The following is a 25,258-nucleotide window of genomic DNA, read 5'->3' on the forward strand; positions in this document are numbered from 1 at the left end:
CCTAGGAGTTCAAGACCAGCCTGGGCAACAGGGTGAATTTTTTTTTTAGTGCTGACATGATACCATAAATAGAAAATTCCACACTTGACCCCATGTGAAGGGTTTTGGTCAATGCTTTGTTTCATGCACGAAATTATTTAAAATGTTGTGTAAAATTACCTTCAGCCTATGGGTATAATGTGTATACAAAACATAAATGAATTCTGTATTTACACTTGGGTCCCATACCCAATAAATCTCATTATGTATATGCAAATATCCTAAAATCAGAAATCTATAACATTTTGGGGCCCAAGAATTTTGGATGAGGGATACTCAGCCTGTATAAAAATTTGTACTTCCATACAGACAGACAAACGTCCTTTCTCTGCTTCTCTAGGTGGCCTGCATGTCACTCCATGAATCTCATTTGAAGGCTGTAAGTAATGGAATGAAAATGTTGTCATGGTCACTGCGATGTGCTGCTCTCAGTGTTAAGCCTCCTTTAAGGATTGCGTTGGCAGAATAGTCTCTGCCCAATGTCACTCTCCCTTCCCAAGGGCAGCTGGGAAACCATGGCAGTCAATGTAGTGATATACTTAGACCCCCATCCCAACAAGGGGCAACTCTGAAGGGTCACCCCAGCTTGACACCTCTGAATAGAGTTGGCCTACGGGCTGTCAGGCCTGCTTCAGAGCCTGTTCTGTGCAATCCTGCTCTCTTCCCTTCCTTTTCACATGAACTGATCCTGAAGGGGATCCCCCAAAAAACTCCCACATGTTAACCTTTGGCTTGGAGACTGTTCCCCAGGGACCTACCTTCCACAGGCTCCCACCTTGACCTGGGCATTTGCACTTATATATAATCTCTTTCTAAGCCACAGAAAATGCAAGATCAAAGGCTGGTGTCTCAGGTATGATTATTATTCTTGAAAAATTCTAATTTAAGGGCTATAATACTATTGCTATATTCTTTACATCTTTGACCGACTTTATATCCTTTCTTCTATTGCTAAATTATGAGCTCCTTCAGGGGAGCAGCTGTGTCATTTATAACTCTGGGTCTCCTATTATGTGATGAGAGAGTACCAAAATCTTTTGCCTGGTGTTATAAATAGGTGATTTTCCCCCTCCTAAGCTACACCTCTCTTTTAATGAACTGAAGAGCATTTGTAGGATGACTTGGGAAGTGTTTCATCCTCTTCTAATTCCCCACTTACTCTCCCATCCACTCAATCTGGCAATTAAGGTATATTTTGTTAAGGCCATCAGTGATCCCTGTGTTTCCAAATTCAGCAAATGTTAGTTTGAGACTTTATCAACAAGGCCCTTCATCAGCACTTGGCAGGCTGAGTTCCCTCTTTGTGCGGATTTACTCTTTTCTGGACTTCCCATGCCTGGTTTCCCTTATGCCTCCCTGGCTGCCCCCTTTCAGTCTCCTTTGCTGATTTATTCTTCTCTGCTCAAATTAAATGTTGGAGGCCTTAAGTCTTGGCCCTCAGCCCCATTCCTTTCTATTCTATACATGCTTTCTACCCACGGCTATCTAACTTGTTTTCATGGGTCCATTTCCTACAACTTCCAAATACATAGAGACCATTACATCTACCTGCCTAGTCCACATCTTCACATAACTGACTCACATGTAACATATGCCAACCTGAATGGTACTTTTCTTTTCCAAATGTATATCTCCATAAACTTAGCTATGCAAGGCAGAAACATGGAGTCTGAATTAATGTCTCACTTTCTCTCCTAGCCTCCAAGTTCTTAGTAGTGAGAAGTCCTACTCCTGGTTAAAAACCTATATGTGATTCTTAAGGCCTGACCATAGGCAGTTACGAAGGCTTTACTCGGCAGGCCTTATGGGGGAAAGCTGCCCCCACCCAGACTTGGTGCAGAGCTGGCATACTGCAGTTTTTAAAGAGATTCATAGTTGGGCTCAGGCCCCTCAGGCCCAGTGTGCTCTGTGTTATTTGCATTTCTGGTGCAGGTTTCTTCAGTTCCTAGGTCTCTTTCTATGTGAGGCTGTGGGCCAAGGTCCTCTTCAGGTGCTTCTGCTGAGGCTGGGATGGAGTGGGAAAGGGGAATCTTGAAGACACTTCCTCCCCGCTCTGACTCAGTGCTCAGTACATTTTGTCTCCTAGCTCTTCCCCCCATCTTACTCCAACCCAGAATCTATAAAAGTGAAAGCCTTTGTTGTTGTTGTTTAGGGTTCCCTCAACAGTGAGCTGAACTGAACTCCATGTCTGTGCTGATCCACTGACCCTTGATGGCTGTGCTATTCCTTGGGGAAAAATGGAAGTCGGGGGTGAGGTGGGGAGGTGGCAAATTCTTTTAGACTCTTCCTTATACCATCGTAGTGAGTGATCAACAGCTTAATGCTTTCATTTTTGGCTTGTTGCTAATCAGCTACTCCAACAACTGACAGCTCAGCTGTCTCTAGCCCAGCTAAGCTCCTGACAACTAGGTCCTGTTCAGTTTGTCAACAAATTAGATTTCCAATACATTCACATTTCTCCAACCCCCTGGCTGTCACCTAACTGAAGCCACCACTACTCCTGGACCAGACTATTGCTCCAGCTTTCTACCAAGTTTCCAGGATTTGCATATTGTTCCCTTCCAAGCCATTCAGTATAATGGAGCCAGAGTAATCCTTAAATGTTTTTTTAAAAATTATCATCACTCTTCTGCTTAAAAGCCTTTTATTGCTTCCTTTTGCACTTAGAATTAGGTAAGTCCTTACCTTTATGACACTCTGAATTATCTAGCCTGTCTATGAGTTGGGCTCTATCTTTTCAGAGTGTCTTCTCTCTCCTTCAACCACTGTACTCTTGCCACATTGTCTTTCTTAGATGGCAATAAGCTCTTCCCCCCTCAAAACCTTCAGATATTTAGCCAGTGACATGCTGAGGGCTGGGGGTGGAGGAGCAGTCAGCCTGGACGGGTGGGGGTATTTTTATCACTGACATTGTTTAGAATTGTTACAGCATGTGCATGGTGAATCAAAAGCAGACTGTTTTTTACTTGGTTTTATTATTAGTTTTATTTGAACTATATATCCCCTTTATTGTGCACAACCCATGCTGACCACTCCCTCTCCCTTTCCTTTGCACATGGCTGCACCATGCATCTCTGACAAATATCTCATTTCCCCACTCTCCATCTTGACAACTTCTACTCATCTCTTGAGTTAGAGTTCAAATACAACCTCCTTAGGAAAGTCTTCCATGATTCTCAATTTTAACTTTCGTTTCTCACTTATAATACTGTATTTTCCTAAGGTAGAACCTATGATAAACTGTAATTATATATTAATATGGGCATTATGTTTGAATGTGAATTTCATCAGGGCAGGCACTATGACTTTCATATTTCACATTCACAGTTATAACCCCAGGAGCCAGAGGGGTCCCTGGCATATAGTAGGTGTTCAATACAAATTTGTTAAATGAATAAATGAATAATGGTCTATGGAAATGGAAGCCCAGGTCGGGCATGCATTGTTGAAGAAGTCAAGAGGAGAGAGCGTCCTGAAGAAGGAAAGCAAAATGAGAAGGTATAAACAATTCTTTTTTTTTTTTTTGAGACAGAGTTTCCCTCTTGTTGCCCAGGCTGTAGCACAGTGGTGCGATCTCTGCTCACTGCAACCTCCACCTCCCCCGTTCAAGCGATTCTTCTGCCTCAGCTTCCCGAGTAGCTGGGATTACAGGCATAAGATACCATGCCCAGCTAATTTTATATTTTTAGTAGAGAGGGGGTTTCTCCATGTTGGTCAGGCTGGTCTCGCACTCCTGACCTCAGGTGATCCACCCTCCTTGGCCTCCCAAAGTTTTGGGATGGGATTATAGGTGTGAGCCACCATGCCCAGCAATAATTCTTTTGCAAATTCTCTTTATGTAGAGGATGAGAGAGAGGTGTTTTCAGGAGGCAGAAATGGTGATGAAGGAATTGCATTATTTTTAAGATGTTATTTTAAGGCTCGCACAGGTCTAACTGCTAAGGATAAGGGCCCAGCAGAGTATGGGTGTGCACTGGAATAACCTAGAAGTTTGTTAAAACATAGATTTGTTAAAACTTCTAGAATTTCTGATATGATGGTCTAGGGTGGGACTGCTACTGTGCATTTCTAGCAAGCTTCCAGGGAATTCCGACGCTGATGGAGTGGGGACCACACTTTCAGAACCACTGAGATACAGGTTGGAGAAGGTTGGATGAGGAGCTCCAGAGCTCAGGTGAGGAGACTTGGCCCACATAGAAGGAGGAACAGCATCCTCGTGCATAGAAGGGAGGAAATAAAGATGGGCACAGGCACAGGTAGGCTTAAAGATTAGGGAGCTGGAAGTGCCAAAACTGCCTGTCTGATGCATCTTTTTGCCATTATGAGGTAGGAACTGAGGTAACCTAATGAGAATCAGGAAGGAGATTGGAAGGTAGGGTTTGAAGCTAGAGGAGAATAGAGATGTTGGCAGGGTCATTGTGGGGTAGAGAGAGCTGCATGACAGAACCATATAGCATTGCTGATCCATGTTGAGGGCTCAGGTGAGAGCAACCATGCATTTATTGTATCAATCTGGTTCTTTTTCTTTATTTGTGGTGGGGGGGCAGAGTCTTGCTCTGTCACCCAGGTTGGAGTCCAGTGGTGAAATCTTGGCTCACTGCAACCTCCACCACCCATGTTCAAGAAATTCTTCTGCCTCAGCCTCCTAAGTAGCTGGAATTACAGGTGCCTACCACCACGCACAGCTAATTTTTGTATTTTTAGTAGAAATGGAGTTTCACCATGTTGGTCATGCTGGTCTTGAACTCCTGACCTCAAGTGATCTGACTGCCTCAGCCTCCCAAAGTGTTGGGATTACAGGCGTGAGCCACTGTGCCAAGCCAAAATTTGCTTTACTATGTCACTCTAGAGACTGATCAGAATTATATAAAAATAAGGTTCAAGGACAATCGTATCATTCCACAGGTTGGTATCCTAAAAATATCTCAAATTAACTAAGTGTGACTGCAGCTGTCTAAGGCACACAACCTAGAATGGCCAGAATTGCCTCTAAACAAACCCAGAGAAATTCCTGTGTGTCATCCTTATTACTGAAGATGTTTTATTGCATCCTTCACTGCTAGTATGTTTGTGTATGTGTTTATGAATACTAACTTTAAATTTTGCTCATTTACAATAAATTTTTTTTCTGAAAAAAGGTAGCATCATTTTACACTGAGATATTAAAAAAAAAACAAACTCTCACATAAGAAGGATGAGATACAGCAGTACAGACCTTTACTTTATTCCACTCACTCTTCCCTGTCCTATCCACTTGTTGACCTCATGGAAAGAGTTATCAGTGTGCTCAGGTTTCAATCTCTGACATGTCATTTTGAGTTATATTGGCTACTGGGAGCCAAAAGTAATGAGAAAGGAAGAAAACTGGCACCGAACAAATAAACATGCTCTCTGCTGGTTGTAAAGGTCAGGAGAGCTGGAATCTGGCAGGCTGTCAAGTGGAGGAAGCTTCTGAGTCATAGGAGGCTGAACATAGATAGTCTGGGAAATGGAAAGCCCAGGGCGCCGCTGAGCCCAGGCTTCCACTGGGAAACTGTCATTGGCTATAAGTGACAGAGATTTTTGGCAGGGTTCTTTTCAGAACCTTAAGGAGAATGTTGTAGGTTTTTTTTTTTTTTTTTTTAATTTAAAGTCCCTAGTGTTAGAGTCGTGTGATGTATGTGTAACTTTATTAGTATTGGTTCATTTATTCGATTTTAATAATGACATCTGTTGAGGATACAAAAGGAAAGAGATGAAATGATGTAAATAATATGACAATAATGAAAATAATATGACATCTGGTTCAGGAATTCAAGGTGTGTAGGGATTACATGCCTACACACCTACATGCATACATTTAGATTCAGATAGAGAAGGCTGGTGTTTTGACAGTTATAAAATAATAAAATGCTTTCATGCTGGTTGGTGAATAGCCATTGTTGCCCCAGGCTTCCCTGCACCCCACCCCCCACATTCCAGCAGCTGGGGGTTAATATCAGCAGTGGGTCTCTAGACTTCCCAAGCCCCACACTAGGGTCTGCACTGTGATTGATCAATAGCGCATACCATATTGGTGGTTAAATGTGTTATTATCCCTGTATATAGATGTGTATTGCATAGAATTATCTCCATATTATTAAATGCTTGAGGAAGAATTATCTGCACCAGGGTCACCTGGGGCACTTTTCAAAAATGCAGATGCTTGGGTTTTACATACTGGACCCACTGCATCTCTGGAAGATGGGCCAGGATATGCATTGAAACTATCTCCCAGGTGATTCTAGGGCATTGTCTCAAATATAGTCAGCATATTCTGGCATACAGCAAATCTGTCTGTCCTGTCTTAATGCCAAGTTCCTTAAAGGGAGGATCCTGAGTCCTAAAACTCTTGGCATTCACCACTATGCCTAGCTTAGTGCTTGTTGACTGACAACGAAGAGGAGAAATCATCTATTCAGAAGTGTATGCTGAAAAGATAAATTGGGTTTGATGCTGCTGCTGTTGTTGCTGCTCCTGCTGCTGGCTGCAATGGTTAACCTTTGTGAGTGGTTTACTGTGTGTCGGACATTATGAAAAGTGCCTTGAATGCCTCATCTAATTGAATTGCACAGTAATCCTAATAGTTACTGCTATTATCTACATTTTATGGCTGAAGAAACTGAGACTTAGATGGAGAGAGCATCCCAAAATTTCATTGTTGAAAGGAAGTAAGATTCCATTCTTGGCCTGATTATTTCAAAGGTTATACTCTTTCTTATTTACTAAACTAGACTGGCTCTTGGATTAAAAAGCAATTCTACAGATACTTCATAAGTCAGATTCTTGGCAGTTAATCTCATCAATTTGGCTTTGCTTCAAATTTATTTGTTGCATTTTATATATGCAGAGGAGAGGCGGGATGGGAAATGAAAAGACTGTAAAAGCTGTGCTTTCTGACTCACAGAAACCAAGGGGAAGGAAATTGCATATAGAAAGTAGGAGGTATACATAAATATTCCCCAATACTTGGGAACAATTGGAAACCTTTTAGCTAAATAAAAATAAAATATTAAAGCACTAACTGAAAAAAAGTTAGAAAACTGCCGCTGTCATCGAACCTTGAAAATCAAGTTAAGAAAAAACAAATGAGATTATAGCCAGGAGGTAAGTAGTAAGGAAAGCAAGTCAGGAATCCACTGTCAAGAAATAATGAGGGCAATTGCAATTTTAGAAAGATCATCAAGGGGCCGGCTGATGCCTGGACTTGACAATGGGCAAGACAAACAGCCTGGATGTGGAGAAATTAAGGCAGCTCATGAGAGGTAGGGGATTGAAAAGGTGACTGGTCTTTATATGCAATCAGGTTTGCTTTGAAGTATCCAGCCAGGAAGCTGGGATCAATGAGATCGCAGAGTATTATAATTTGGTTAAAACATCATTATGCACTGAGCTTAATGAAGAATGTCTAATTAACATCTCTTCAATGTATGGAAAAAATAATACAGATTAGAATCATCTTTCCAAGGCAAAAACAAACCCCAAATCACAATCTATATTAATAGCATCAGGGTGCTTATTCAGACTTCAATATATCAGTCCCAGTGCTTTTGTTTAGATACAGATAACTTTCTAATCATCTTTGATTTATTCATGACATATATAGAAGACAAAATTTATTCTTACTGGGATCAGGGCAAAATCCCCACTTTTCATCTCTTTCATAACGGCTTGTCGTGGCACACCACAGTAAGTCATCTTCTCGACCTTCACGGATACATTCATGATGCCACTGGTGGTTATACTGGAAGGGAAACATACACGGCATCCCGTGGGTGTTCCCTTTGATTGTATGCAAATCTAGGAGAAAGAAATGTGCAAAGTCAGATAAGTATGATGTCAGCTTTATCTCTGGAAACTGCTATATATCTAAAGCATTTTTTTTTATGGACTGAAACCCCTTGTAGGGGCAGATACTCACTACAGCAGAGTGAGCCCTCAGGTCCTCACTGTATCCTGTCAGTAGAAGTGCTAGACCCAGTGCTCGGCTCAGAAGAAGTGCTGATACATGGTTTGCTTACACATTTATCTATTTGTTTACTTGTTCACTTACTATGGTGAGCTGCCACAGTAACATTCATATTTGTGGATGGATGAGAAGAAAACTTTAATGGAGATTTACCTTCATAGTACCTTCCAGTCCCCAAATGCATCAGCCATTAGCATCTAAAGCTCAATAGATACATAGGCATTTATTAATTTATTCATTCAATAAATATTTATTGAGCGTTTAAAGTACTCAGTACTAGGGATGCAACAGTGAACAAATCAGCAAGAGTTCCTTCAAGTGGAACTTCTATTCTAGCCAGGAGAGAGATATACAAATAAACATACAGTATCATTGCAGGTAGTGATAAAAGTGCTGTGATGAAAAATAAATAGGACGAGAACACAGAGTGCAGGGGGTGTTTGTGTGTGTGTGTGTGCGTGTGTGACAGACAGAGGGAGAGAGAGAGAGAGAGAAAGGAAGAGAGAGGGGAAGAGACAGAGAGAAGAAGAGAGAGAGAGGGAGAGATGGGGTGGATGGGCACAGGGCACTACTCTGGACAGGATGGACAGAAAAATACCTCTCTGAATAAGAACTGGGTGACCTGAGAGTGCAGGTCTTTAGAAAAGAGTTGATCCAGCAGAGCAAACAGCAAGTATAAAGTGCTTGAGACAAGAACAGGTGTGCGGTGAATGAAGAAGAGGAAGGAGGCCCTCTGGGAAGGGAAATCACAGACATACTGGAGTGTCAGTGCACATAGGGCTGTCTCCCTGCCACACTGTGGGCTTTGCCCTCTACCCTGAGGGTGGGGGCAAGTCTTGTGCAGGTTTTGAATGGGAAAGTGACAGGATCAGATGTCCATTTTAGAAGAATCACTGGGGGTTCAAAGGGGCAAACAGCCTATACGGGGAGAGGGTGAAATAAGACAGCTGGTTGGGTGGCTTCTACAGTGGTCTAGAGTGAGATGACCCTGCAGATGTGGCCTGCTGGCTGCTTTCTCAGGATATTGCAATACTTGGCCATTCTTGGCCTTAATCAGGAATCAACAAAAACTTTTTATGACTCAACTGTGGCTGTCAATGGTAGGTCCTGGGGCAAAAGGACCAGCTGTGGAGAGCCCCACAATTGGCAGGGGCTGAACTGACATGTCATCAGGCACCAGCCTTAGCCGTCAGGGCTCTTTAGGAACTGTGGGTATTTCAGGATATGTCCTCTTCTTTCAATCTCCTTCCTTCTACTCAGAAGGCTATGTTCCCTAGGCTTTGCCTGCATGCACCATGAGTGTGGGAATGTGGCTAAAAAGTTAACGTAAAGCAAAATATCCAGTTCCTCTTCAGAACTGTAGATTATTCAGAGTGCTTGCTTTATGTTAGTGAGTCCTGAAAATGCCGGGCCTTTGGCTCTGTCTCTTTTTAATCATTTCTTCTTTAGGAGTTCCTTGCTCTGCTTCCCAGGACTGTACAGAATTCTTAGGAGGATATGCTCTTGTGAAAGCATAATTCTACAGAGCACCACGAGGGGAAGGACTCCACCTGTCCTATAGGTCTTTGTAAATCAGGTGCCTAGCCCAGTGCCTGATGAATGTGTGACGGATTTGTCAGCAGTGCTAGATAAAAAACGTGGAATGAATGGATGGATGGATGGATGAATGGATGTGTGGGTGGATGGATAGATGGATAGATGGATGGATGGATGGATAGAGTGAACTGCCAAACAAACCCTGAGGGACAGGTTTGAGATTTTAGAATTTAACCATGTAACTTTATTTATTTATTTTTTCTGTTTAGAAATGATAAAAATAACCATAGAAAATGAAATTCCTTTCTACACCATGCTTCCCCACCAACCATGCTTGGCATCTACCAAATAACCCCTGACAACAGTCTGTCATTTATCTTCAAGTGACTTGCAACATGACTACCACATGAATGGCAGCCAGCGTGAGGAAGCACTGGAGGTGCCTTGGACACATACCTCCATAGGTGGGGATGGGTTTTTACAACAAGAGAAATGGTGGCAGGGAAGGAGCAGTTATTATATTTGTCATGACAAAAGTCCTCACTTTGAAGATCTTTTCCTTCCACCTTCCTTTTCTCTCTCCTCCTGTCTGCTTGTTCTTTCTCCTCCTTTCCATTGCTTCCCAGAGTCAGTTAAAAGTTTTTCCTCCCAATACCTTTCAACTCTGAAAAGCTCTGCTTCTTTAGCAGAATTTAGTATGTCCATTCTGAGACTCTCAAAACCCTTTTACCATAAGCAAGGAAACAACTAAAATGTATTTAGCAGAAGTCCCGTGAGGGTCCAGGCCTTACGTACTTCTTTCACATAATGCTTTACAAATCTTTATCTATAAGCAAATTTTAAAAATATATCATTCCCTGAGTACTTATTTAAATTATTTTTACCTTTGTGTAGATATTTGCAAATGTCTCCACCACCTGACACATAAGAAATCCACTTATGAAAATTCTTCCGTGAGGCCACCACAGTGTTATCACGCGCCACCTGGACGGAGTATTGCAGCGGGCCCGTGATCATCTTCCTGTTACAGTGCCACCTCAAGGAAACGAGGGTGGAGTCACATTCATATAAGCTTAACGGCTGCTCTGGGGCGGAGAAATTCAGGCCCAGGCAACCGCTGCCTCCTATGTTAAAGAGGCCATGGTTTGAAACCCATTTCCACAGCATGTGCTTGTTTGCTTGCTTGCAGTTCTCCAGGGTCAGTACCGATTTCCCTGCTTGGATGCATTTCTCAAGACTCTCGCTTTGGATAACAAATATCCCTTTATCTGAAACAAAAATTAAAGATGTGGCAGGAAACTTTCAAATAGCATTAACTAGCGTCCTGAGGATCTCAGTGTGCATATCTAAGTGCGAGATGCCACAGTTGCCAGCCATTTCCCACAGGTCTGAGCAGGTCCACCTGAAGGGCTTTATTTTTATAAAACAGAGGATTTTCTTGGGAAGCATGAAAGGGCTTGCTGGAGTTAATGGCAGAGCTCTGATCTAAGACCTCATTGGCCATATAGGAACAAGGGTTACCTGTCAATCCACTCAGGTCTGTTACTGACAGAGAAGGTGCGCTTGTACAATTGGTTAGAGAGGAAGATTGGTAATAACATTCAGGGCTCCTGGGGAGGGACACTGCATGCCAATGGATATGACAACACTGGCTTTCTCAGACAAGTGCTTGAATGTTAGGAACACAGCTGCTAAATCAAGAGCCACTGAATGAAAATCTCTACCATCAAGTTCCTGTAGAAAATCAAAAGACTATCAGTGAAATGCTGCTTTGTGATCTGATACAGGATTCAATGCTGGTCAGAAAACAATGTTTCTCAGGAGTACAAGGGTGGAGGGGGGGACCTCTTGAAAGACTCTTAGTAGGAGATGGCTTGCTGGGTGGGGCTGGCAGAAGCAGGTAGATGCCTAGGGCACTAGCTATGGCACAATACTTCGAAACATGAGAGGTGACGGAGCACCATTACAGTAGCAGAAACCAGAGGCCACATGGATGGGCAGAGATAGCAGGAATTTTGTGACATGCCCCTGAGCTCTCCTCCCTGAAGCAGGAAGAAGGAATTTGGATGAGTTTCCTGTGGAAAAGCTGGTGGGACCCAGTTGGGGAATACATGTTAGCTGTCAACTTGCTACCTGACTTTACCCTAGTTGCTGGCCTGATTTTACCCAACCTGCTACCTGACTTTATCCAAGTTGCTGGCTTGGGAAGCACCTAGTACTCAGCAGTTACGAATGTGTTTTCTCAGAGGCTTTTTGAAGGTGGTAACTGAGTCTCATTTCTTTGGTCTAAGCATGGATGTGCTGGGCACATGGTGGAAATTCAGTCAGTGCTTGCTGTTGAAACATACTCGCTGCTTTGGCCTCTGGCTGCTGAGGTCACCTCAGTTCATGCCTGGTCAGGCCCAGGTACTCTTTGGTTCTCCATGAGCTAGGCTTCCCTCTTCTATTTTATTTCCTGTCTATTCTTCAGAACTCTGAAGGGACATGATAGGGTTCCCTAGAATGCCTGGGGTTTAGGGCAGGTCGTGTCATGGAGGGCAGAATGGGAATGGGCAGAGGCCTTGTAGAGGTTTGGGACAGCAGGACGGGACTCTTCATGGATCCCTGATGGAACAATGCTTCATTCTGGTAAACGTTTTTGGTTTCTCCAAAGTTAGCCTGAAGAGAACTGATTTATAGTAACCAAAATCACTTAAGATACTGTTACAAAAAGATTGTCCATGTGTTAGTAAACGCTATATGTCATTTAAGAATTGGTGACCTTACTTATAGCCACAGATTTGAGGAGTTGAATTAGTTATCAGAGAATTGCTTTGATCACTGTACATCAGAGCAAAAGAGAGGGGGTGGGGTGAGGAAAGTAAATGGTTTTAGGGAGATTTCATTTAGATCAGGAAATCTGCTTTCCTAATGAAGGCCTTGTCTTCATGGTTATTAGTAATAGTCATTCAAAGTCAAATCCACCTCTCATCAATGCAATATGGAGTCTGATAATTAACTTTCTGTCCAACTCTCCTTTTCATTTTTTCACTCCTGGGTTGAATGTTCACCTTAATTTCTGTTGTAACCTACTAATTACTTTCTAGCTAAACTAGAGTTCCATTAAATTTTCATTAAAGGATTATTTTACTATAATGAGTTTGTAGTTCAGCTTCTACCTAATATATATGCTCAAATATATTGTAAGCTCTGCAACTTATTGACTGTGCCTCAGTTTATACACCTCAGATATGTGTGTAGATGACATAGCTAGTGGTTGAGAGCTCTAGAGTCACATAGAGCCATCACAGACCCGCTGTGTAACTTTGGGCAGATTGCTCCATCTCTGTGAGCCTCATCTTTCCTCTTTAAACTGGGAATATGTATGGTACTGACCTCTTATGGATGTTAAAAATATTCCACTGAATAACCCATGCAAAGCACACCACAGACCACCATGAAAAGCCTCAGGAAATGGGAGATGTCATTATTACTTTATCCCTCTGACTTTCTGATTCTTGGTCTATAGATCCAGCTGTAAATCTGGCTGAACCTACCGAGTGCTAATCTCAGTATCCCTCAAAGGCTTCTCCTCTTACACTGTTAGCACAAAAGCTTATTTCTACTTCATCTTCTGCAGCACACAGTAGGTGCAAACATTTAAGTTTTAAACAATCCTGAGACACCACGCTATCACCTTTTATGGAGGAAAAATACTCTCCCAACAGCCAGATAACAAAACATTTGCCTCCTTTGTTCAAACACATGTGCAATTTTGAATTAAGAGCCTTCACCTGTTGATTTTCTGCATTACCTACCTGTAAAGTCTACACTGTAGGTTTTTTAACAGGAAAGAGAAAAATACATGGTGTTGACAAGCAATGTGTAGATCGGGGGATGGGTGGTCTGTGAATCAGTGGACATGAAAATTACACAGCTAACATTTGGAGTGAATAAATATTGTGTGGGGTGGGGGGATCTGAAACTGGGTCTTGCTCTGTCACTCAGGCTGGAGTGCAGTGGCACTATCATGGCTCACTGAGGCCTCAACTTCCCAGGCTCAATTGATCCTCTTACCTCAGCTTCCTGAGTAGCTGGGATTACAAATGTGTACCGCCATGTGTGGCTAAATTTTTTTGTTTTTTTGATAGAGACAGGATCTCAATATATTTCCCAGGATGGTCTCAAACTCCTGAGCTCAAGCAGTCCTCCCACCTTGGTCTTCTAAAGTGCTGGGACTACAGGTGAGAGCCGCCATGCCTGATCAGTAATGCTTTTAAACTTCCAAATTAATCAGAAAAAGTGTTAAGAGAAAAAGAGTGGCAGAAATTGGAACTTCTGTAGTCACACCAGCAATCACAAAAGTACCTTTCCAAAGCAGAACATATTAGACACCCCTAACCCACTGCTGCCTAATTTTGGGGTGCTACTTACATTTCCATGCCAGCTGCCTTTAGGAAATAGCTTTAGAAAAGTTCTTCAGAATGTGCCATAGGCAAGTAGCTCTGGTTCACCAATAATAATCAACATGTTACCTCCAAATATACTAAGTTAAAAAATGACTTGAGCCCATTTTTCCATTAAGTTATAATAGAATATGATCCTAGCACTGTTAATCTCCATAAATTCACTGAAGAGAAAATGATTACTTTCAAATAGACTGTGAGGAGACTTAATATAGGTATCAATATTCTGATTGTTATTATGTACACATAATGTCTCTAACAAAACTATAATGTGAAATTAAGCCACCAATCCTTAGTGTGTGTAGTGGCTGGATTTTTTAAAAGATGGAAATCAAATGTGGGAGGAATCAAGATTGATTATACATGTCAAGGACATCAGTTCTGCTTGAACACTGATTAAGTGATTAATGAAGTACTGCCAGAATTACTAAATCTCATTTCAGGAAAATGTTATTATACTTCCCTTCATAATTATAAGTTTAGGAGGAAAAATGGGATTGATTTATTAGAAGTAACTTATAAGCTAATTTTTAAACTTTTTTTTTTTTAATAAGATTCATGGAAGACAGTGGTTCTACTTTCTATTTCTGAATTCCCTGAGGAGATCATTTCAGATCCACTCTTTGGCCCCATAAGATAACGTGTGCTCTTCTAAGGAGTGGGAGGAGAATGTTTCATTGATCAACTGTTAAACTGAAATTTAGGGTATTACCTTTATGACTACATATGGAACATTCATTCATTCAACTAGCTTTCATTGGATGCCAGCTACTTCACAGACACTGAGTAAGATGCTAGAGATAGAGAGAAATTATTTGCCTAAATATCTGTCCTTTGAAACTGTATATATTTGTTCTGGAATCATGGGAATTTGCATAGCTAATGAAAAGAGTTCATAAGTTCCAAAGAAAACATTATAATTGCATTTAAAATAAGCCCTTAATGGTGGGACGAGGTGGCTCACGCATGTAATTCCAGCACTTTGGGAGGCTGAGGCAAGCAAATCACTTGAGGTCTCTACTAAAATACAAAACTTAGCCAGGTGTGGTGGTGCATGCCATATTTCCAGCTACTCGGGAAGCTGAGACACAAGAATCACTTGAACCCAGAAGCGGAGACTGCAGTGAGCTAGGATTGTGCCACTGTATTCCAGCCTGGGAGACAGAGTGAGACAGTGTCTCAAAACAAACAACAGCAACAACAAAAACAAAATAAGCCCTTAAAAACAAGTGATACCACTTATAAGTGGGAGTCGAACAATGAGAACACATGGGCACAGGGAGGGGAACAACACACACTGAGGCCTGTGGCAGGGGCAGGGAAGGGAAAGAATCAGGACAAAGAGCTAATGCATGAAGACGATAGGATGATAGGTGCAGCAACCCACCATGGTACACATTTCCCTATGCAATAAACCTGCACATCCTGCACATGTATTCCAGAACTTAAAATAAAATAAACAATTATTTAAAAAGCTTTAAAAACCAAGTGATAACAAATAAGAGAAAGAAAATAAACCAAAATTTAAGACACTGAACTGGCTCTTCAACTGATGTCACATGTGAGGTGTACAGGACCCCTCAGCATCCCCAGACTCTGAGCAGGGAGTGTGCACACACACATACTTGACTACTTTCAAGGGAGGACAAAGCAGGGCAGCGCTGGAAGGAAGATGGGTGTGGCAGAGGAGACTCACTTCACCTATAAGCCCAGAATCATGAACTTCAGGGCTGGATGGAACTGTAAAGATTATTTAATTGAGCCATTCTTTTACTTTTTTTTTCCAAATCCATTTTTGTCTTAGAAATTTTATATCTACCTACTCAATGAGGACCATATTCAGTCCAGAGGTAGCTTTATTTACATGCATTCATTTATAAATTAGAAAGAAGAAAATAAACTGCTATAGATTGTTGCCAAACATTTTGAAGTAGCTGACTTGAAATTTCAGACAACAAACATCTATCAAGTGCTGATATGGCATGGTTTGGGAACCCGGCAGATAGAAGGGTATACATGTCATAGTGTTTGCCTGCAAGGAAGTTACATTGTCTCGGGGAATCCCTGAAACACACAGAAAAAGTTGTAACTTAATGCCAAAATATATTTTGACATAGGACATATAAGCAAAATGGGGTGCCATGAGGTTGAAGCCTAAAGCTTGGGGCCATTATTGCAATTTGATCTGTCTGTGTGAACAGCACAGACTGGAGGTACCTACAGGAAGTTTCTCCTGAGGCCCCTGCCCTTGACCTTCTGCACCCCTTCTGATCACCTCTCCCTGCCTTCTGTGTTCCCTTTAGCTTTAGACAGCTCTTCTCTTAGAACTAGCTGAATGAAGGTTTGAAGTGTTAAGTAAGATAACATTTGTACTGTTAAGCCTTTGTGAAGTTTCTGCATTTTCAACAAAAGCCATTGGAAAGAAACAATAAAACAATAATTTTAATGGTGCCATTTTAGACAAAGGACTTTCTGGTATTCAATAAATTACACCAGGAAGGTGTTCACCTAATCCAACTATACACATAAAATCAGTCTTTGTGCTGCTCCATTAAGGGAACTGGAAGGAGAAGTTCCAGTGCATGGTTCACATCAAGTGCAATGCTTATGACAAGCTATTAGAAAGCCGCAGCATGCAGACTGCAACCCCATTTCAATCTCCTACCCCAGTCCTGTAGGTTTGAAATTGCTTCTACTCCATCTACCCACAGACCTAGTGCTAGGCTCACGCACTTCCTGCCCTGCAGCCTCTCTTCACTCTGTCCATCTTGCTGTTCTAACAGTATTTTGGTTTCAGCAGGGATGCAGTCCAGAAGAAAACAGGGAGGGCATCTCTCCTCTGTAACCAGTCTGAAGGTTAGCAGCTTCTCTCTTGAGATATATTGATTTTTTCCAGCTTCACAAATTTGGGTTTGTTTCTATCTATCTGTTCCATCTAGTGAACAATGGATTCAGAGCTGATTGTGTTCCTAAGATTACTCTGCAGCAGGAAAGGATACTGTAAGCTGCTGAATCAAGTCCTATTCATGGCCAAGTGATACAGAAAATCTGGATTCTTATTATGACCTTTCAAACCAGTAAGTGAGGAGCTTCCCAGGCTTGCTGCAGGCAGCATGTGCATGGTTCTTCAAAGAACAGGTCCACAGAACAAAGTGAAAAGTGGGCCAGACCTTCCTACCCACTCTCTGTATGAAAATGTGCATTTTATCTCAAATTATCTGAGTTTCTGTGTATCTCTTAATCTGAAACCATTGAGTTCCTGTCAATTGCCTTCTGTTAACCAACTAAAAAGTTATCCAAGTACATTTTTTAGAAACCTCTATGTCTTGTCTCAGAACTTCTTCCTCTTTCCCTGTCCTAGCATTGTCCTTATGTCTGAGACTTCTTTATTCTCCTACAGCTTCTGAACCTGGATAATCACCATCTCCACAGGACTGTGGACCCCTCTTGCTAAATCTTTTTATGTATTCTCTTCCCTTTTCTCTCTAATCTCTCCCAATCGCCGCTCCAAGTTCCAGGAGGCACACAATACTCTTTCTCACATATAGGAAAAATGAAACCCAGCTTAATCAGTGCCACTGGATTGCAGTTTTCTGAGGCTTCAAACTGCCTATTACCAACCCCTGTGCCAGGAGGGGTTAACCCTTTCAGACTGTCCTTGCCACTCCCTGCCCACTCCTGTCCCCTCCTCTATCCTCCTGCTCTGTCCTCATTTAGCAGTTGCTAACACTAGCAGAAAATTTTCTCTCTTCTGTGATGCTTTGCTAGGCCTCTGTGTCTTACCAATGAATTTTTAAACTGAGTTGAAAACATTTGTCTTCCTTTTAGCTTTTAGTCTATTCTCCCATCATTTTGCCTTTATTTAACTGGAAAGTACCTAACAGACATTAATGGTGTAAAAAATCATTATTCATAGGAGCTCTGTGATTATCTTATAGACTGTGTTGAAAATATACCATCTCAATCACCAGGGAGCCCCATTACAAAGTGCAAGTTAGGGCAAGACACAAAAAGACAGAACATTGTTAAGATGCCCTCACAAATGCCTGCATACTAAAGCCCGGTGGGGATCGGGGGTAATGATTCAAAGACTGGGTTATGAAAAACAACAAAGCCAGAAAACAACTCCATCATCAACCAAAAGAACTCTGGAAATGATGTGACATTACTGAAAACAAAAGTGTTTACACTGAGCTATTCATCTTAGCTGCTTTGAGAGTATGCCCATTCAAAGAAAAAATATTTACTAACGGCAAGGTAGAAATGTAAAAAAACAACAACTTTTAGTGGTAGATAGAATGTTAGTCCCTGTATCAGTTTGCTAGAGTTGCCATAACAAAATAGCACAAACTGAGTGGCTTCAATGACAGAAATGTCTTTTCTGGCAATTCTGGAGGCCAGAAGCATGAGATCAAGGTGTGGCAGGGTTGATTCCTTCTGAGGGCTGTGTGGGAAGGATGGGTTCCTGGATGTTGAGATTCACTCAGGGTGGCTGGCAAAATATTACAGAAAATATTAGGGAAAGTTATAGATTATAGTCTCAACCCTTTTAGAAGGCTGTAAGGTTTTATTTGGACAGGCTGAGGGTAGCCAGTACATTATGTTAGAGAAAAGACAGAGACAATAAAAGGCTTTCCCAGTTTGCATCTGTTTGCCCCAGAACTCTTTGTCTCCACTCTGTTTACTCAGGTAAACTTTGTCCTGGATGGTCCTCTCAGGGGGGAGATCAAAGGGGAATTACCCGTTAATAGTGTTTACTCTGGGCTCAGAACCTAAAACTTTTATCATTCATAAAACCACTCTTTTAGCCATGCTAATTATCCACAAGCATGTTGGCTTAAAACCTCTGTTATGAAATATTTTACTGAATAAATGTGTAGATGTACAGGGGGTCTTGGTCGATTGGTTGCATTACGCCCTCTGAAAGCAGCCGATGACCATCCCTAGCCAACTTCAATCACTGAACGAGGTATGAGAGTGCATTTATTCATCTGCCATTGAGTCAGGGTCTGCAGGTCAGACCTCTGCAGCTGGTGGTAAACGTCTCACCTGGATTCTCTCCTTGACCCCTAGATGACCAACTTCTGTGTTCTTCACATCACCTCTCTATGCACATTTCTCTGTCCAAATTTCCCCTACTTATGAGTATACCAGTCATAATAGACTAGAGCTACCCTAACTACCTCATTGTAACTTTTTATCTCTATAAACACCCTATCTGCAAGTAAGGTATCATTCTTATATGAATTTGGTGGGGGGAAACGAATCAAATCATAACAGTCCCTATCCTTCTTATTCAGGCTGTCTACATCATTTGCAAGGTCCAGGGTACAATGAAAATGTGTGGTCTTTGCAGGACATGGGGAAGTCAAGTCAATCTCCTTTTCCCATGGGCCCACAAAAGATTGCAACCTCTGAACTATAATGTGTTTGGAATATAGTACCTGGATTGAGGATAGGTGAGAGGTTCCCACTCAGCCCTCATAGAACCCACAGAAGTGCTACCAGTCCAATGGTGATGAATGTTGCCTTGCACTGCCCCGAAATGCCACAGGGCATCCACTCCTAGGCCCCAGGCCTCCAGTCCCCCAACTTCAATGCAACCTGGTTGCCACTGTGTGCAGAAGGCAGCAGCAATTGTGGGGAGGAGGCAGCTGAGAATTCATCCCAGAGAGGTAGACAGGGGACACCAGGAAGAATTGAACTTAAACTGAGACTCCAAACCTCTGCTTCAAGTTTCGTTGTCCCATTGAACATCACGCACAGCACAAAAATTCAAAGATAGAAATGATTACAAATCCCAAGACCCCAAAACACGGAGCATTAAATCCTAAGTGGACGGACGGCCTTTCTAAGTATAGGGTCCTGTGTAACTGCACTGGTTACATCCCCATGAAGCTCTCCTTGTTTGCAGTTGAACAAGGTTAACATTCTGGAAAAAAGACCTTGGCAAACTACAGAGCATGTCTTTTAGGGAAGAACTGCTTAAAACTAGAAGAGTATCTGCCTTGTTTTTCCCATCTGCACAATGGGTTTAATAATAATGCTGGGGCTGGGTGTGTAGTTCACACCTGTAATCCCAGCACTTTGGGAGGCTGAGCCTAGAGGACAGCTTGAGACCAGGAATTTAAGACCAGCCTGGGCAATGTAGCAAGACCTCCTCTCTACAAAAAATTTAAATGTTATAATAAAAAGAAAAAAATCAATAACAGTGCTGGCATCACAAGATCCTGATAAGGATGATCAATTCATAAATATTAATAAAAATAAAAGGAAACCTTAACTGTGAACATAAATGGTACCAAACAGCAGCAAAATTAAACAATTTTTATAGTTAAATAATCAGAAAACGTTTATATTTTCATAATTGAAAAGTTCTCAAGAGCAGAATACCAAAAGCTAGAAGTGGTAACACATTTTTATTTGCATATTTCTTTGGAACCATAGTTGTCTGGAAATGTGGCTATGACTTTTCTGTTTTGCTTAGCTCTGTGTCACAGAACCCAAGTTACAGAAATTCTAATCATAATTTTCCAATTTTCTTGAGTGGTTTTATAAAATATTTTTCCCTAAGTGACTTATTATAATGTCTATATGGTATTCTCTTATTTATTTTATGAACAATAATATTTATTTTTACTTTGATCAATTCAAAATACAATTTATGCTCCTAGCTATTTATTGGAACATCTCAAAAGGCTCTCAAGGATAATTTCTGTAAAAAATGGAGGGAAGGGTTTATAAATGTTTAAATTGATTACTTTGATAGATTACATCAGGATTTGCTGCATTAGGATTGAGTTCAGAAGAGGCAACACAAGGGGATCATTTCTTCAGAAAACCTGATAAAAATAAGCAGATTGTTAGGTCAAAGAAGGGGAGATGCAGGAACAACTGAAAGACCTGTGTGGCCCCATCTTTCCTGTCTAGGCTTAGAATGTGCATTGTGTAGTATCAGTTACTGTGACAACCAACAATAAGGAAAGAGTTACAGGCTTAATGAGAAAGAGTAAATAGGACCAGGAAGACTGGACATCTATGCTGACTCACAAAGGCTTGCCAGGAAAGGAGCCAGGCAGAGAAGGTGGGATGAGAAAAGTTTGAAGGAGAGGAAATGCTGAGGGATGACGAACAGAAAAGGGTGAAATGGAGTCAAGATGGCTAGCATGATGCATGGCCAGGAAGGGCAGCTAAACCACTATCTGATCATGCTTTTACTGAAATTCCATGTTTGCATTATTAGTGGAGTGGCTCATTGCCTGGACATCAGAATTGCCTAAAACAATACATAAATCAGTAGCTTTGCACATTTCTGCTTTAGGAAAATACCACTCCCATATGTGGAAGGAGGGGTTTGGAAAGGGAGGAGTTGCAGAGAGCAAGAGGTTGGCCTCCTGTTCTTCCTGCTGTGAAACTAAATTGCATGCTCCTGTCATGTAGCGGGATACAGAATGAATCATACCATGGGGTCACAAGGCTATTCAGGGATCTTTTGCGTTAGTTCTGAGTACTTGGTTCAAATCCCCATGCTATAAGCTCCTGTAGGCACAAGTTATTTAACTCTTCTTCATCTGTAAAAGAAGGGTATGTATTAATATTGACTGTCTGTTTTGGTGAGGAGACAATGTGTTAATGTAAGTAAAATAGCAAAGAGTAACCACTCCCCAACTGTTAGAAAACACTAGAAGCAGTAGAGGGGCATTTTTACCTTTGTATTAGAAACAGAAGCTATGGAGAAAATCTCAGGGCTAGAGCTTCTCCCCACTGCTGCTTCCAGGTAGTGGCTCTCGTAGCCCTCTCTCAGAACCTCTTCCAGGTGGCACCTCCACCCTTTCCTTGCCACTGGGGCCCTCTGCCCTGAACCACTCTTTCCGCACATTCACCATGGCTTTGATACCAGCAGACTCCCCACTGTTCTCCACATCCCAAAACCACTTCAGCTTCCACACAGATGACCCAACACTCTGGCTCAATGCTTTACTCACTGCAGGTTGTGGCCCATTTATAGTCATGAGATCAACTGAACGTGTCATGACTAGCAAGACAAAACAAAACAGAATGGAACAGAGGGAAATGTAGCAGCATGTCATATTAGGTAAGGGTATTTTTTAAATGAAACATTGTTTCAGTCATACATATGTAGACCTATATGCTGTGGGTTGTGATGTAAAATGTATTTCTTGCTGTGGCTTGCTGACAAAAGAGTCGCAAGCTCTACTCCAACTCTAGCTTTGTTCTGGACACTGGGTTTCTTGACCTCCTCTGCTGAGAGGTCTCCACTTTGGTGACCACTCCTACAACCACATCTTGGATCTGGTCACTACTAAGAATGGGTCTATCTCCAAAACTTGGAATTTGCACTCTTTAATCACTAACTCTCATATTCTGCAACTTTTCCTCATCTTCTAACTTTCATTAACTGTTTTCTTTTATTGTTGTTTTTTAAATATATATATTTCCTCTTTTTAAACCCTGTTTCTTAAATCCAAACTTTTTGCTCCTCAATTTTCCTATTGGGACTGACTTAGCTCACCTTTATCCAGACGGTTTTTTTTTTCTTTTTTTTTTTTTTTTTTTTGCTGCCCTCCAGAATTACCCTCTTCAAGGTGACAGGAAACCCCCTCCAAGTCCCAAACTGAACATGGCACTTCTAAATTTAAACATGTGGTCTGGTTCCCCTTTGTGCAAACCCACAAGACCCTTCTCAGCAGTACCCAATTAACTCAACCAGACTGTTTCCAGAAGCAGGGTACTTCCAACCAAACTCTTCCTCATCTCTCTCATGCTTCCACATATAGACATGTCACTGCTTCCTGTTTTGCCTGGGACACTGTTCTGGTGTTGTACTCCATCCACAGCCCCAGATGAAGCAACATCCATCCCTGTGTGCACCTCCTGCCCCTACCATGGCCAAGTAGCCAGGGGAAGGCCTTAGACTAGAGGGCAGAGCACAGGAACTGGCTAGCATGCTGTGAAGAGTGTAACTGGATCCCTATCCTAGGAAATTAAGGGACTCTTCCCAGGAAGCTAAGGGAGCTACAGAGGAAAGTTCTGCTAGTCAAAGCCAAAAAAACCGGTCAACAGAAAGGACAACCAAACAGGAACAACCATAGAGCCCCAGAGACAGAGAGAGAGAGAGAGAGAGACAAAGAAAAACAAAGCAACTGCTTCATGTCAGTGGCCAGTTCCTGTTTCCCAGGAGGCCTGGCTGCCCAGAAGAACCTGTCCTGGGTCCCCCCTTGAGATCCTGAGACCATTACAACCAACTCCACATTTGCCTGAGTGACCTTCAGTGGGCCTCTTTCCTTGAATCCAAAAGAGCTCAGAAGGGAACTTTCAGCCCACTGAACTTGTGCTGTTGCCTGACACGTGATCCTGTGCCTTTGCACATAAAATATGTGTTCCCAGGAATGCTCAGTCTCCTTTTTCCTATATGGCAACTGCCTACTTATCCTTTAGGAAAACAAATGTCCTTTGATGAGCCTCCAGCTCCCTAGACCAGCGCCTCCTCTACATGCCTTCAGCACTTTGCTCATCCCTGGTTATCATAAGACCTCTCTTGCTATTTTGTAATTGTTTGTGTTTCTATGTCTATAGCTGGACTCTCACCCTCTTGGGGCCAGTGTCATATCCTACTCATGTTTTTACCTCCCCGGTCTGGAGGTGGGTAGCAGATTCTGTTGGTTCCCTCCTTATACTCCCTCACCTGGAGCTCACTCACCTGCAGACAGTCCCAGTGTACTCCCACGGACTTCCTGTGACTCTCTGCCTGAGTGTTTCAGGGATACCGGGAGCAGAAGAGAGTGAATACCCCAGGAGTGACCCTCAGTCAATGAAAGGTGGGAGTTGGTAGATGAATACTTCAGCTTCCTGCCCCTTGGGGTGTTCACTGAGTTCTATACAGTTCCTCAGAGTGTCCTTTGCAAAACCGACCCTCAGTAGCCTGTGGTGGCTTCTTCTCTGACTGATCTCATGTCCTCACTCCTTTACCATGTTTTCTAGAATCACCTCCTAAAAAAAACTACTTGCACCCTAATAAAAACATGTCTCAGGAATTGCTTTTAGATGAGCCCAACTAAAACAGGGAGATAAAGTGCACAGTGCCTGACAGATAATGAACAACTGAGACCATCAGCTCCTACCCCTCTTTCCATTGGCATAGCATATCAAGAGACACCCTGTACACCCCACCCTGTTTCACTTTCTTCTCCCCAGACAGGACCCAATGGCAAGCACACTCATTAGCACCCTCACCTCCTTGGTCGCTGGTCATTTAGAAGAGTCTACCCTGAGAGTTCCCAGACACTGACACAGACTTGGATTCTCTCCACTCCTGCTCTGGAAAGTTGAGCACTGTAGAAGCAAACTCTCCTATGATATTAGCTGGGGACCATTTCATATTTATCATTTTTTCAACCCTCAACAAACTTCAAAATCCTTTTACTTGCCCCCGATCATTTCCTTTAGCAATGATTATTCTCTGCTATGAATGACTAAGCCCACCTTTCACCAGGATGCTCCACCCCCTTCTTTGTTCTTCCCCCTGCCCTCTTTGTATCTGGAGTACTTGAGTGAGTGAAGTTAGCATGTCTTAGCACTTGCTAGAAGGGCTCAGGTTCTGATAAGGGAAAACAAACCACAATCAGGCTCCTTGGAATATCCAACTAGAGCAGAGATCCCCAGCCTTTATGGCACCAGGGACTAGTTCCGTGGAAGACAATTTTTCCACGGGCTGGTGGGAAGGTGGGGTGGGGGATGGTTTTGGGATGATTCAAGCACATTACATTTATTACACTCTTTATTTCTATTATTATTACACTGTAATATGTAATGAAATAATTATACAGCTCACCATAATGTAGAATCAGTGGGAGCCCTGAGCTTCTTTTCATGCAACTAGATGGTCCCATCTGGGGTGATGGGAGACAGCGACAGATCATCAGGCATTAGACTCTCATAAGGAGTGCATAACCTAGATCCCTCACATGCACAGTTCACAATAGAGTTCATGCTCCTATGAGAATCTAATGCCACCATTGATCTGACAGGAAGCAGAGCTCAGGCAGTAATGTGAGGGATAGGGAGTAGCTGTAAATACAGATGAAGCCTCTTTTGTTTGCTGCCTCTCACCTTCTGTTGTGTGGCCCAGTTCCTAACAGGCCATAAACTGGTAGGTGGCCCAGAGGTTAGGGATGCTTAGATAAGAGGTAGGAGATGAGCTTCAGACCCACCAAGTACAGTGCTGGGCACA

At 42.2% G+C, this 25,258-nt stretch overlaps 1 protein-coding gene across 2 annotated transcripts in view; it reads right to left on the reverse strand.

Moving 5' to 3' along the window:
* PLA2R1 (phospholipase A2 receptor 1) overlaps nucleotides 1-25,258 on the reverse strand; it is a 144,810-nt gene that overhangs the window by 116,223 nt on the left and 3,329 nt on the right. For both annotated transcript variants that reach the window (XR_005203317.1, XM_017547637.2), the window contains exons 2-3: nucleotides 10,447-10,830; nucleotides 7,684-7,857 (exon numbers count right to left, since the gene is read on the reverse strand). Coding sequence is in view for 1 of the 2 variants with exons in the window: in XM_017547637.2 (XP_017403126.1) it covers nucleotides 7,684-7,857; nucleotides 10,447-10,830 (558 nt within the window). In the remaining variant the exon portion in view is untranslated. The remainder of the gene's footprint in view (nucleotides 1-7,683; nucleotides 7,858-10,446; nucleotides 10,831-25,258) is intronic.

Source organism: Cebus imitator, unplaced genomic scaffold (assembly GCF_001604975.1).
Source record: "Cebus imitator isolate Cc_AM_T3 unplaced genomic scaffold, Cebus_imitator-1.0 Scaffold10, whole genome shotgun sequence".
NCBI lineage: Eukaryota > Metazoa > Chordata > Mammalia > Primates > Cebidae > Cebus > Cebus imitator.